Source organism: Mytilus californianus, unplaced genomic scaffold (assembly GCF_021869535.1).
Source record: "Mytilus californianus isolate M0D057914Y unplaced genomic scaffold, xbMytCali1.0.p SCAF_11, whole genome shotgun sequence".
Lineage (NCBI taxonomy): Eukaryota > Metazoa > Mollusca > Bivalvia > Mytilida > Mytilidae > Mytilus > Mytilus californianus.
In genome coordinates this window covers 35,428,973-35,444,659 of record NW_026262593.1, presented here as the reverse complement: position 1 = coordinate 35,444,659, position 15,687 = coordinate 35,428,973, and the positions used below count along the sequence as shown (strand labels likewise).

Genomic DNA, 15,687 nt, shown 5'->3' with positions numbered 1-15,687 from the left:
CAAAGTTCATGTATAGTATCGTCCTTGCATTCAAATTTGATTCATTTTGTTCCGTATTTGCTGTTAAAGGTTTACAATGTTCCATTATCTGAGCATGAAGTGATGGCGTCAATATTTTCCACGGAGATTGTGAATAACACTTTAATTTGAGTTTCACTTTGAACAGTTTGAAAACGGATGTTGACAACTTGTTTGGGTATAATATTTTCGGAGACAAGGGCGGATACCTAAGACCGAAATCCGAATGTAATTCATCAGTGGTTGGTGTAAATAGTGGATTCAATATATGAATAGGAATTGTCAAATGATGAAAAATAGGATTTCAATTTTACACATACATATCATTTTACACTTAATTTTTGCCTTTTGAATCATTTCCTGGGATCACACTTATTTGAAAATTATTAACTGAATATCTGAAATAAGCGTTTACCTTTTTTGTTGTGTGGCATAAAGTTTGAGCATCCAGAATGTAATAAATGCAACATTACAACGTGGAATGCCAAATCCAACGTCAAACAATGGCCGCCATTACGTGTTGACAACGTCGTCTAGTGAACCGTATCACTGAGCACCGAAATCCTTACTCAGACGCTTCCGGTTGTCCTACTGAAGCGTTAAAAATAATAACCAATCAAATGGCCTGAAAAATTCAGCGAGGGGCATTCAAAATATGAAAATCTACTTCCTGTTGTCAATTTGCTGAAATGCATCGCACTTGTTGTTCACTTTTTATATTGATATTTTGCTTTACACACACTGACAGTTTGGTTCTAGACTCCATAAAAGGATGGCTTTTCGGCCCAGACACAGATATAGACAAATCATTCTCGAAAAATGTGAAATTCGAAGTGGTATCAACAGACAAAAAGTTTCTGAAGTTTGCAAGTGAACTGAACGAGATGTCCCCCTTGGATTCTTGTTATCATATAGTAATTATACTTTATATTATACGAGGACTTCACTGCACTAATGTACAAACAGGTCACGAATAATCATTTATTGGTCGAATATACCTCAAATTTAATATTATTCATGTATCATTGTGTATAGTAGACTTGTCTTCAAATTGGTTAAAACATGAATAAGTAAGAATTATAGTTATCTCGTACCATTGTAAACTCGTACCAATGTCAACTCGTACCACTAAAAAAAACTCGTACCAATGCAAACTCGTACCACGGCTAACTCGTACCACAGAGAAAACCGTGGCAGATTGGCTTTGTTGTCTCTCTTGAATTGACTCTTTTTTAAACTTTTACTGACAACTGAACTATTTGATTTAATTTTTAATCATTCCAAATCGGTAACATTGAATAGATTTGTGTATTTTTCTATTGTTTCTAAAAGGAATTTTATTTAATGAAAGAATTTATTAATTGTGTTTTAAAGGTTTAAAATTGTTTATGACCAACAGTTAGAAAGTATGAAATAATATATGTTTATATAATATTCAGCACTTTGTAGCAGAATATGACCATGCTTTTATTTGATATAAATAATAGGTCATTATCATTCTTCTAATTTATAAATATCACCTGTAGTGGAAGATATGCATAGTTCTTTTAGAAAAAGTAGCCAATATATGAAATGGCACCTGAGATTACTCTCGGTTTTAAGTGGGGTTCGTGTTGCTTAGTCTTTCGTTTTCTATGTTGTGTCTTGTGTACTATTATTTGTCTGTTTGTCTTTTTTATGAGTTTGACTGTCCCTCTGGTATCTTTCGCCCCTCTTTTTTAATGATGTGTCTAATGGTATTGTGAATGACCAGTAGGCGTAATGGTAGTGTTGGCAGAATAACAAAGAATATGTTTCATTTTGATGCTTTATTTACCACAATTTCAAGAACATTCATGTATAAAAATTAACAAAACATCAAATATTACTATTTTTTTCTCTCAAGAAATACACCTTATGTTTTATTAACATATATATCATATATTATTTCACATATATATCATATATTATTTTGTCTAAGTTTTCATTAAATTCTGGTATAAAATTCAAAGATATTTTAATTTTTTGTATAAAGCTTAAAAAAAATAATCATAAAACATTCGTATTTATGTCTAAGTTTTTATTAAAATCTAGTATACAATTCAAGTAATTCAACTTTTTTTGTTAAGTTTACCCCCAAAAAAATCATAAAACATTCGTATTTTTGAATATATTTTTAATGGTACGAGTTTGCAGTGGTACGAGTTCTGATTGGTACGACTTCCCAGTGGTACGAGTTTACGTTGGTACGAGTTAACTTTTTTGGTACGAGTTTACGTGGTACGAGTTTACAATGGTACGAGTTAACTTGCTTCCAATAAGTAACCTGTAATTGGTATGGATCTGTATGTCCCAATTTCTCATTTGCCCTCCAAGTCTGTTTTTCGAGGACTTGTGAGCCGTATTTTAAAATTTTAAGTTCAAGACGATTTCGATTTGTGCATTTTGCCATACATTTCTGGTGTCACAATGCTTTATCATTTCATGTACATCACTGTGAGAGGTGATTGTTCAATGACCTCATTTCCGCTGATTGACCCTGGAATCTCCATGAAGTGTTTTCTAGTGGTGCAACACCATCTTCAAATGATCCCTGCTATTGTTAGATTATCATGATGATCCACTGCCATCATTAAAAAACTGCTATGATTTTAAGGTGTAGTCAAATTTGATTTTGTTAAGCTAGCCCTCATCATTTTTGTGAACAATAATAATCAATTGCATGTAATTGCATAACTCCATACGTATTTTGATCCAAAGGAGCCTCCTGGTTACTGTTTTTAAGCCCTGAGGGATATGTATATGTTGGTAAATCGACACACCTGACATGAGAAAACATTGATCTAGATAGATGATGAATTGCATTATTTAAGGTAGCACAATATGAAAACAACAAAACTTTATCAAAATTTCATTTTTAGTTGTTTTTGTAACTTTTTACAATTCAAAACCACAGAAGAAAACTATGTCAGTATGATTCCATATCTTACACTGTTAATTGGTGTTTTGGTGATAATTAGTTTTGTAAACAAATGCATGTGTCTGACTGATATCAGATAAGAACATGTGGGTAGTGCTTCGTGTGCTTTGTGGTTAATCAACAGAATCATTTGAAAGCTTTATGACCACTGACCAGCTATCAAAATAGCAGTTGTGGAAAATGAGGTGGATTAGAGGTAATAGAAAAAAAGAAAATAAAGAACTGCAAATAAATATACATTTATACATTAGAGCTGACAGGAGAAGAAAAAATGAAACAATTTGGAGTTAGATATACATGATATAGGGAATCAAAATATAAATGTAAAGTATTAAACAAAAATAATTGTACAACAGTTAATGTTGCTGATGTGTTTATGATGATTCTAATATTAGAATTTCTTGAGGGGAATGATTAAACTTGGATTCTTTTTTAAAAAATTAAAATCAAAACACATTAATTATTTTTTTCAAGCTACAAAAATAGAAATTCAAGTTTGGGTAAAATACTGCATAATCTTTGTATCCAATCATAATTCTAAAAATTCCCCATATACACCATATGAATCTTCTAGATTAACCAACTGATCGTTTAATGTACACAATCAAAACTTACTTTTTGGGTGAAATGTTGAAAACAGAATGCATTGTATCATGTGCTTAATTGATATTATCCAAATAAAAAAAAAGCAATGTGTAATTTATAATCTGAGATCGTTCATAGTTAATATTATCAAGGTTGGCAGAGTTTTTATCATATCAGTAGCAACTGACTTAGAGCAAGGTCAATTGTGATATAACTTCTCCCACCAGATCTGATTTTCAATGCATAGGGTATACATTTTCTTTGTATATTTAAAATTGCTGAGATGTAATGCTCTATTACTTGTCAAAACCTAATTGATTTATGATTAAAGGCTAATCCTGAGGTATCCCCATGGTAAATGTGTGAATTACATTGAAGTAAAATTAAATGAGGTTTAAGAAGGAAGATCCTTATTTATTCAATTGTGACACCTACATTTTTGTCATGAAAGTGTATTTTTAAATGAAATTAGTTCCTAGATGGCTGCCCCTATCATGCCTATATGTGTGATTTTAGCACATGTTGTTCTTTGACCAGTTATCTTCAAAAGGGTGTCTCAGATTTCTCATAACATCATATGAAAATCAATAGAACAAATTTTATAATTTTATACCCTATTAAATTTGGTGATTTCTTTAGAAATATGGTTACATACTTAATTGGAATGAAATACAATAGGAAAAATCTGAGACACGCTTTTAGTGGTTAAACTGTGATATACAAGAATCTTTCAAATATTTTGGGATGGTACATGTACATGTATGACAGTCAGGGGTACTACTTGTACAAGTAATCTTTATTTACTTGACGAAGTAAATAAAATAAACTTATATAAGTTAATTATAATGTTTGAATAATCTCCCCTTAATTTTCTCAAAAATTTACTTGAATAAGTAATTTTTTTTCACAATCCCACAAAAATTCTTAAGTTTTGAGATGTAAAAACATGCCTTTAACAATTTTTCTCAGGTTAGCTCATAATTTTTTATTAGAGTTCAATGTTTCATCTCATTAATTCAACAAAGAATCTGATTGCGCAAAGATCTTAAGTATTTGCGCAAGGCCTTCAAAAATTGCCCCTTGGGGGCTTGTAAAAGAGCAGTGTTCTGAAGATAACAGACAAATGAGATTTTCATTGTCCATGAAATTACACTTAAATGATTAGTAAAGACATCTGCAAAGGACAGACAATCAAAAATTCTATTAGAGCAAAGAAGTCCTAAGAATTCAAGAAAAGAAGATAGGATGACTTTTTTACTTGTATAAGTAAAAAAATATCTTAATGTCTAAGGGACATTACTAAGCCCAATTTTTTTTTACCTATACAAGTAAATAAAATACACTTGTATAAGTATCCTACAAATTTACTTATATAAGTATATTAATATTTACTTCTTCAAGTAAATAAAAATTACTTGTACAAGTAGTACCCCTGACTGTATGAATAACAACCAAACTAATTTCATTCAAACATGTACATCACTATCTACATGAAGCAACTAATTATGTAATGATTATGCAATAATGAAATTCTATCTATTTGGAAGATAAATCTTTCTTCTTTCTTTTGGTTCCTCATTTTATATGAACTTTAGAGCTGTTTTAAAGAAATTACATCAGTTTAAAGTTATACATGTATGATTGGGGTTGAAAAAATCTTTGTATTGTACTTTTATTATTTTTCAGCAAATGCTTATGAAAATTTTGAATAAAAATTAATTTAAATTCAATTACAAATGTACAAAGAAAAATATTAAAGAAGTCAAACACATTCTTTTTATTGACCTATGCAATCCGTTTCCTTCTTTTTAAACAAGTCCAAGATTAGACTCCTAACCATAAAAAAGAACATAATTTCATGCCAAATAAACACAAATACAACAATTATGAATCTCTTTACAAGTGTAAAAGTAGATACGCAAATATTATCTCTGAAACTGGCATAATTTATGCAAAATTATGCCAAAAATCAGGTTTTAACGAAACTCACCTACATTAATTATAGAATAATGTTGCAGATATAAAAATAAGGAGATGTGGTATGATTGCCAATGAGACATTACCCTATCCACTAAAGTTCAAATGAAGTGGATGTAAGCAATTATAGGCAAACGTACATCACTTAATTTTGTAATTAGTGAAACTCTTTTTAGCTTAAACAATTGGAAATTTTAACATATGTTTTCATCAAATTTTAACAACATTATCACAGTTAAAACTTTTTAATTAGTGAACATGATGAACCAACTCCTTTATACTGTTGCATTTGGTATACATTCTATAAGATTACCTAAATATCGAGAAAGCACTCAGGAGCCTTCTGACAGGAAAAGACAGCTGAATAAGAGAAGCCAGGCTTGACTTTGGAATTGTTACAAATGAAAATTAATGAAGATATTGATTATTCTATATTGAAATAAATATAATAACAATCTATGTGGAGAAATGAAATAATTTCGATCACAACATGGTTGATTTTGTTCTGTTGAAAGTTCCTCCATTGTCATGATTGTTAAATTTTTATCCGTTATGTCCAGGAAGATCTTCATTGACCCCTGGTCAATGGGCCTAACTATTCATAAAAAAAGAACTTGAAATTGGTCCTCCATCATGTTTTGTCCATGAACCTGTATCTGTCCAACTTGTAAGTAAAATCTGCCCTCAACTGTCAAATACTTCTGTTTGTTTTATTACTTTTTGACGTGTTGAAGTCCCCGTTGAAGCATAAAATGTTTGCTATTATGTTAAGAATGTATATAGTGTATACAATGAATTACTTGTAAATTATAAATTGATAATGTAAGAAATTTATTGTTCATAGTCATTATTAGTTGTTGTATGTGTGCCTACCGCCATGTACAGTACTTACCACTTGGCAATTTTGAAATTCATGACTTACCTTTTATCTTTCTTTCATGTTCATAGGTTGTATTTAGTCTCAAGAAAAGGTGTGGGGAGCTTACTGAAGAAGAATTGAACAAGTTAGCAGTACAACTACTGAACTGTCAATCACAGGCAGAAGGGAGACCTGTGTTTAAATGTACCACTGAAATGGTAAGATGTTTGATCAAAGGTATATATCTACATGTGTGCCTAAGTTCCTTCTTAATCACATCTGTTTATTGGGATCTTTTACTCCAAAAATAAAAATAGTCAGGCAGGGTGCAGATTTTAGAGTACCAAACTATAAGCAAGATGTAAGATAAAAACTAGCTTGTTTAAGTTAAGTCTGTCATATAAAAAAGAAGATGTGGTTTGATTGCCAATGAGACAACTCTCCACAAGGTACCAAATGACACAGAAATTAACTATAGGTCACCGTACAGCTGCCTTCAACAACATGTTTGTTATTGAAATTGTAGAGGCCACCCTTATTTCTTTTTAAAACTTCAAAAAATAACATACCCGGTAATCCATATTAATATGCAAGTTTAATTTTTAAATCCATATGAAAGGAGAAAAACAAAACAAAGGATGAAGCTAGATATTGACAGATGTCCCTGATAATTCATATTTAAGATCTGTTTATTGGGATTAAAAACCTTAATAAACAGGAACAGGTCAGAAGGATGGGCATTCTTGGAAGAGATGACTCCGATTTATCATACCACCTGACCACCAGCTTAAAGCAAATATTTAACCTACATGTACTCTATCACATACCAGTCAAAAAGATTTCATCCTGATATTTTTCTTAGTGTCTTGGTTAACCCTATAGTGGTCTTGACATGAATGAATAAGTTATGATATTAAACTACCAAGACTGCTAATTAGTTACAGATTTATCTAATGGTTATTAAAATCCTATTTTTTATTAGGGTATTTCATGTATTTAGACAATTTATAGTGTAAGTGAATCAAAGCATTTGATTTTATAACTGAGACTTTTAACACACATACTTTTGCAATCAAAAATAAGTTGTTTTACAATTAATTTTACCAATCATGCATACATATATATACATCATGTACATTGTATGTTTATAAAAGTTGTATTTATTTTTTGATTTCACAGACAGAGGAAATGATGTGTAGGGTAACCTTTGTATATATAAAAATAAGAAGATGTGGATAATGAGACAACTCTCCACCAGAGACCAAATGATGTAGAAGTATAAACAACTATAGTTCACTGTATGGCCTTCAACAATGAGCAAAATACATACCGCATAATAAACTATAAAAAGCCCAAATATAACATACTTCATTTAGTTTTAATTGATTGTTACTTTTTTCATAAAATATATGAAAGGCATGTAATTGATTTTATTTATCTTACTAGACTCTAGCTGACTGTACAAGGGAGATGGATGGACCAACATGGAATGCCTATCAGATTGTTGGTAACAGAGCTAGGGCAATGTGTTATGCTACACAACAGGAACAGTTTAGAAGGATGACAGAGATGACTGTCAGTGATTTGGTGAATGCAGCTACAAATCAGCTGGACAGTATGGAATTAATAAAGGTCTGACTTGTATCTGTTTTAGAGTAGATGAGCTTGAAAGTATAAGAATAGTAAAGGTTTCTTCTTTTTTTCTGATTTTATGAAGCTACAGATTGATTTTACAGTACATGCTGTACAGGTTTTTTATTAACATTTTCTTTCTTATCTGCACTGTTTGTAGTACATATCATGCACATACTGATGTTCATTACCATGATTACTAAATAAAATCTTGGTAATTTTGGGTATAAATTGATGATTAAATATTTCTAAAGTTTTATAACAAGTCAAAGATACTGGTTTGCACACACATGTTTCTGGAATCTGGCATATGACCAGTCAGAGCTCTGACATAAACAAGTCAGAATAAAATGACTTCTTCAAGTCAGAAAGTGTTTTGAAATTCTGACCTGTACGCGTCAATTTTTGTTTTGCATAGTTTTCACTGAGTCCGTCAAACCAGAAGTTATTTTGAATTTGCCGCCGATCTACGACACATACGATCACGTGGTTTTTTGCAAGAGATCACTTGTTTGAGAGTCGTTGTTTTGGAAGTGTCTCGAACGAGAAGTCATTGAATATTATATTGATTATTTACGATTTTTAGTGAAAATCTAGGTCATTGTGGGCATTTTTAGAAAGGTAATTCATATTACCTCCGTATTTTGATGGGCATTTTTATATTTTTTGCCTATAAAGAAGTTCCTTGCAAGTGATTTTTTTGCTGTTTCATGAAGGCGCGCGACCTGTAAATACGGACGCGTGGTCTTTTAGATGACCTGGTGTTTGACAATTCTGACTTGTTCAGGTCAGAAAATGTTGTTATGATAATGAATTGTTATTTTCGGGAGATAACTCGTGTTGTCTTAAACAATATTAACCAGTCAGTGCAATTTAAAAAGTAAAATTATTGCTTCGAGCTGAACATCGTCACGTGATTTTTCTATTTTTAAACTCAATCACGAACTGATTTTTTAACCTTTCTGATTCGTTTCTCCCTATGAGAAAAACGATCATTGTGAATATTGATATGATGATAATGAAACGAAAATGGGAAAAATTTTAATAAAAGAAAAAGGAAGGGAGGGGTTTAACTAAAGAACCCAAGGGTTTTTTTTTTATTTTTAAAGTTATAACTTGAGAACAACAAGTGATGCACACACCTGGTCTTCATTTATGATCATGGGACATGATAAAACAAATCAAATGAAATGTAGGGCAAGTCTCCAGGGATCACCCCTATCCCTGTCATTTCTCTATTCCTCTTTATAATGTCAAATTGATTTGAATGAAATATACCGGGCTAGTCTCTAGGTTTACCCCCACCCCCTGCCATTTGCAAATGTTCTTATATTTTGTAAACGGTAGAGATCCCCACCCCTAAACCATATATATTCTTGTATGGGACAATTTAACAAATCAAATGATATGTTGGGGAGGTCCCTGGGGGTCACCCCTACCCCTCCTGTTTGAAAACTTGTAAACGGTTGAGATCCCCACCCCTAAACCATATATTTTTTTTGAATAGGACAATAAAACAAATCAAATGAAGTATAGGGGAAGTCCCTTGGGGTCACCCCCACCCCCTCCTGTGTGAAAACTTGTAAACGGTCGGGATCCCCACCCCTTAACCATATATATTCTTGTAAGGGTCAATAAGACAAATCAAATGAAATAAAGGTGGAGTCCCTGAGGGTCTCCCCACCCCCTCATGTTTGAAAACTTGTAAACGGTCGAGATCCCCACCCCTACACCATATACATTCTTGCACAGGACAATAAAACAAATCAAATGAAATATAGGGGAAGTCCATTGGGGTCATCCCCATCCCCCTTTTTGAAATGTTCTGGATCACCACCCCTAAAGGTAAACCATATGATATTCCTGTTCGTCATTTCAAGAAGATTTGAATGACATGCAGGGTCAAACCCTAGGCGTCACTTATGCATATCACTTTACTAGACAAAACCAAATTGTACTGGAACTTGCCCAATGTCAGGCAACCATGGGAATGACGAATTATGGGAGCTTAAATTTGTTTGGGAGACTTCGTAACAGCATCCTGTTACAATTATTTCTTGTTTATTTTAATCTGCTGAGAGACCACCTTTACATATTATATTTATCAGTGTTTGTGCAAACAGAATTGTCTATTCAGTATTATTTTCCTCTCACATGCATCACATCTTATTAATTACATGGATATAGGAAGATGTGGTATGAGTGCCAATGAGACAACTCTCCATCCAAGTTACAATTTATAAAAGTAAACCATTATAGGTCAAGGTACGGCCTTCAACACGGAGCATTGGCTCACACCGAACAGCAAGCTATAAAGGGCCTCAAAAAATTACTAGTGTAAAACCATTCAAACGGAAAAACCAACGGTCTAATCTATATGAAAAAAAAATAAATTTTGGCATATTTGTTTTCCTCTGAAATTACACATCTATAATTCTTACCCCAGATGCTTAGCCACATGAAGCATTTACCTCTTATTTGAGACATAGATAGTCTTTGTTTCTACAGAAGTGAGAAGAACATTGGAAGTCAATGTTCTGACTTATAAAAGTCTGAATGTTCTGACTTAATAAGGTCAGAAAGACTCAGAATGATCTGAAAATACTGACTTTTTTTAATGTTTAGAGTATTTTAGAATATGAATGCACTTGTCATGCTAGTACCATAAGAAACCCTGACAAGATTTTGTTCCCAAACAACAATTTTTAAAGATATTAAGAATAACAAGTGTACAATGGAACATAAGTTACAAAGTTATAAGTGTTGTGAAAAAAGCTATTTAAAAAAAAATCAAAAGATAGTTATCTTTCAACTTTTACATGTATTTAAAAAACAGTGAAAATATTATGGATTATATGTACGGCTTCTTGAAGGACAACAAAGTCACCATATTTGGTCTGAATTTGTATGTTTTTTCTCCTCAAATTTTTTTTAACATTATTAATGTCGGCTTTTTTCTTAACTAATTTTAAACATTCTTAATTATAATTAAATTCCCCAACATTTTGCTTACAAACTCTTTAATTTCTAAAGTCAAATTGAAAGTTGTCTTCACAGATTCAATGTGTCTGAAAATGTTATATTGAAAAAACAATACTTTTATATCCTCAAATAAAATGGGTATACCATGAGTTTAATGGTCATGCAGATATGCAATCCAGGATGTTAACAATCAGAGTTTAGATTACAGTCATATAGTAATAGGCAGAGTTTTTCTTATATAATCAATAACCAGAGTAAAGATAATTGATTAATAGAGGTTTAGTTTAATATAAGTAATAAACAAAGCTAATTAATACACTTGCAATAACATACATGTAGTTAAATTAGTAAATACAGAATATTCATAAATAAAATGCTTCGCTGGGGCGCAGCTTGATACGACCGCAGAGGTCGAACCCTGAACAGTTGGGGCAAGTATGGACACAACATTCAAGCTTGATACAGCTCTGAATTTGGATTGTTATTAAATATTTGACACAGCATAGGTTTCTGATACAGAAAGAATGTGGTCTAAGAACTTGAATTTTTTTAATTTACCTATTATGGTCCAATGTCCAAAATCAAAATACATGGTTAGATTCAGCATATCAAAGAACCCCATATATTCAATTTTTGTTAAAATCAAACAAAATTTAATTTTGGACCCCAACTTGGACAAACTTGAAAACTGGGTCCATCATCAAAAATCTAAACACATGTTTAGATTCAGCATATCAAAGAACCCCAAGAATTCAATTTTTGCTAAAATCAAACTAAGTTTAATTTTGGACCCTTTGGACCTTAATGTAGACCAATTTAAAAAACGGGACTTAAAATTAAAAATCTAAATACACGGTTAGATTTGGAATATCAAAGAACCCCAATAATTCAATTTTTGATGAAATCAAACAAAGTTTAATTTTGGACCCTTTTGACCTCAATATGAACCAATTTGATAGCGGGGCCCACAAATAAAAAATCTAAATTCATGGTTAGATTCAGCATATCAAAGAACCCAATATATTCAATTTTTGTTGAAATCAAAAAAAGTTTAATTTTGGACCCCAACTTGGACCAACTTGAAAACTGGGCCCATAATCAAAAATCTAAACACATGTTTAGATTCATCATATCAAAGAACCCCAAGAATTCAATTTTTGCTAAAATCAAACAAAGTTTAATTTTGGACCCTTTGGACCTCAATGAAGACCAATTTAAAAAACGGGACTTAAAATTAAAAATCTAAATACACGGTTAGATTTGGCATATCAAAGAACCCCAATAATTCAATTTTTGATGAAATCAAACAAAGTTTAATTTTGGACCCTTTTGACCTCAATATGAACCAATTTGATAGCGGGGCCCACAAATAAAAAATCTAAATACATGGTTAGATTCAGCATATCAAAAGAACCTCATATATTCAATTTTTGTTGAAATAAAAAAAAATTAATTTTGGACCCCAACTTGGACCAACTTGAAAACTGGGCCCATAATCAAAAATCTAAACACATGTTTAGATTCATCATATCCAAGAACCCCAAGAATTCAATTTTTGCTAAAATCAAACTAAAGTTTAATTTTGGACCCTTTGGACCTCAATGAAGACCAATTTAAAAAACGGGACTTAAAATTAAAAATCTAAATACACGGTTAGATTTGGCATATCAAAGAACCCCAATAATTCAATTTTTGATGAAATCAAACAAAGTTTAATTTTGGACCCTTTTGACCTCAATATGAACCAATTTGATAGCGGGGCCCACAAATAAAAAATCTAAATACATGGTTAGATTCAGCATATCAAAAGAACCTCATATATTCAATTTTTGTTGAAATCAAACAAAGTTTAATTTTGGACCCCAATTTGGACCAACTTGAAAACTGGGCCAATAATCAAAAATCTAAATACATGTTTAGATTCCGCAAATCAAAGAACCCCATATATTCAATTTTTGTTGAAATCAAACAAAGTTTAAATACTAGACCCTATCTTGGACCAACTTGAAAACTGGGCCCATAATCAAAAATCTAAACACATGTTTAGATTCAGCATATCAAAGAACCCCAAGAATTCAATTTTTGTTAAAATCAAACTAAGTTTAATTTTGGACCCTTTGGACTTTAATGTAGAATACACGGTTAGATTTGGAATATCAAAGAACCCCAATAATTCAATTTTAGATGAAATCAAACAAAGTTTAATTTTGGACACTTTTGACCTCAATATGAACCAATTTGATAACGGGGTCCACAAATAAAAAATATAAATACATGGTTAGATTCAGCATATCAAAGAACCCCATATATTCAATTTTTGTTGAAATCAAACAAAGTTTAATTTTGGACCCCAATTTGGACCAACTTGAAAACTGGGCCAAAAATCAAAAATCTAAATACATGTTTAGATTCAGCATATCAAAGAACCTCATATATTCAATTTTTGCTAAAATCAAACAAAGTTTAATTTTGGACCCTTTGGACCTTAATGTAGACCAATTTGAAAACTGTACCCAAAATTAAAAATCTAAATACACTGTTAGATTCGGCATAACAAATAAATAAATGTGATCAAAGATTTTACAAATCTAATGCGCCATACTGTGCAATTAAAGATTACTTCTTGAAATTTTTCAATATTTGAAATTTGAAAAAAAAATAATATTTGAAGAATAATTCTTTATAATTTCTGAAATCTGAAATGAGAAAAAATTGACCCCCACAATCTCTTTTTATCCCCCCCTTTTTTCCCCAAAAAAATTCTTTCCCTCAAGATATGGTCATAATCTCAATTCAAATTTCCAATGGAGTTGGCAACCATAATTACCCATTTAAATTTACCATAGTGCTAACTTAATCTATTTTATAATAGAATTAAAAATATAGTGTCAAATCTTTCATATGGATTATCAGATGCAACATTTGCAGATATTTTTACTGGTCTTCCTTTATAAATATGCATTTCTTTAAACATAATTTAAAAGCAGTGTAAGGGAAGTAACCAAAACGTTGTATTTGGATTACCTCCCTTACACTGTTTTAAATTATCTTTATGTTCATTAACCATTACTTTATACATAATTTAAAAGCAGTGTAAGGGAGATAATTTCAATGATGTATTTGATTTATCTCCCTTACACTGCTTTAAATTATGTTTTGTACTAAAGTATTTGTCCATTAACCAGGACAACCTTGTTTTTCCCCCTTTTTTGCCCCTTATTCCTAAACGGTTTGAGCCATAACCCCCCAAAGCAAATCCTAACCATCCCTTTGTTGTATGGAAACTTGTAGTATAATTTCAGAGAGATCCATACACCGTTCCACAGTTATTGTCTGGTTACTAGAAAATGCTTATTTTTGGCCCCTTTTTGGCCCCTAATTCCTTAACTGTTGGTACCATAACCCCCAAAATCAATCCCAACCTTCCTTTTGTGGTATTTAACCTTATGGTAAAATTTCAAAAAGATCCATTCACTTAAACTAAAGTTAGAGTGCGAAAACCAATGTGTCTTCGGACGACGACGCCAGACGACGACGACAACGTCATACCAATATACGACCACAAAATTTTTTGCGGTCGTATAAAAATTCAGACAGAAATACTGTAATAGGTCAAGTCATTAGGGACGACATCAAAAGTTCAATATAGGATAAAAAACTTAATTCACATCACATAGTTTTTTCACTGACCCCCCCACCCCCCCTCTTAACTTAATTTGGGAAAGATTGATTGACCAATATGGATTTATGTAAAATCGATTTTGGATAAACAAAACTTGCAGCAACTTTAACCCCACCCCCACCCCCAAACTATTTGATTTAAGTTTTTTTATCCTACATTGGTCTTTTGATGGCGTCCCTTAGAATGTGCTGACTTTGTACATGTTGTAGTGATAGTTATGGCACCCATACAACATATAGGAATCAGTCAAAAGGAGAGAAAAATATATATAGTGACATTTGTGAGTCGGAATAACAAAATATAGACTCATTAATCTCTCCATCTTTTCAAAAATTATGAACCAGATTTTATGCATATCTATTTAGTTTTTGACTGACTCTTTTAAGTCAGAACATGATTTGACCTGTTTGAGTCAATTTGCAGAACAAAATTTCCAATCAAAGCTATGTGTTCTTCCTCTTAGCCCCCTTCTGAATCTGCCACTGTTGAGTTTATTAATTGATTTTTCCATACATTATCATTAATATCAAATGGCAATGCCTGACTTAATAATTTCAATAAATTTAGTTTTTGACTGATTTTTTAAAGTTAGAACATGACTTGACCTGTTTAAGTCAATTTGCAGAACAAAATTTCCAATCAAAGCTAGGTGTACTTCCTTTAAGCCCTGCAATGCCGGCTTAAATATTTCAATAAATTTATTTTAGTTTTGGACTGACTCTTTTAAGTCAGAACATGATTTGACCTGTTTAAAACAAAATACATTTAATATTGAATATACCAAATAAACTTTTTTATTGTCCTCATTATTGTGACTTATGGGGACTTTATTCTCTCTGTCTTTTATCTGGCTCACCCATACATTTTTAAATCAATATGACAATACTATACTTAAAAGTTGTAATAAGTTTAGTTTTGTTTGACTCTTTGAAGTCAGAACATGATTTGACCTGTTAAAGTCAGTTTACAGAACAAAATTTCCAATCAAAGCTA

The 15,687-nt window shown here is 31.6% G+C and overlaps 1 protein-coding gene across 1 annotated transcript in view; it reads left to right on the top strand.

The window, feature by feature from the left end:
- Positions 1–682: 682 nt before the first annotated feature.
- The window catches only part of LOC127719983 (protein brambleberry-like), a 48,687-nt gene continuing 33,682 nt past the window's right edge, over positions 683–15,687 (top strand). The window contains exons 1-3 of the mRNA XM_052226362.1: positions 683–932; positions 6,488–6,616; positions 7,845–8,030. Coding sequence (XP_052082322.1) covers positions 708–932; positions 6,488–6,616; positions 7,845–8,030 — 540 coding nt within the window. The 5' untranslated portion in view covers positions 683–707. The remainder of the gene's footprint in view (positions 933–6,487; positions 6,617–7,844; positions 8,031–15,687) is intronic.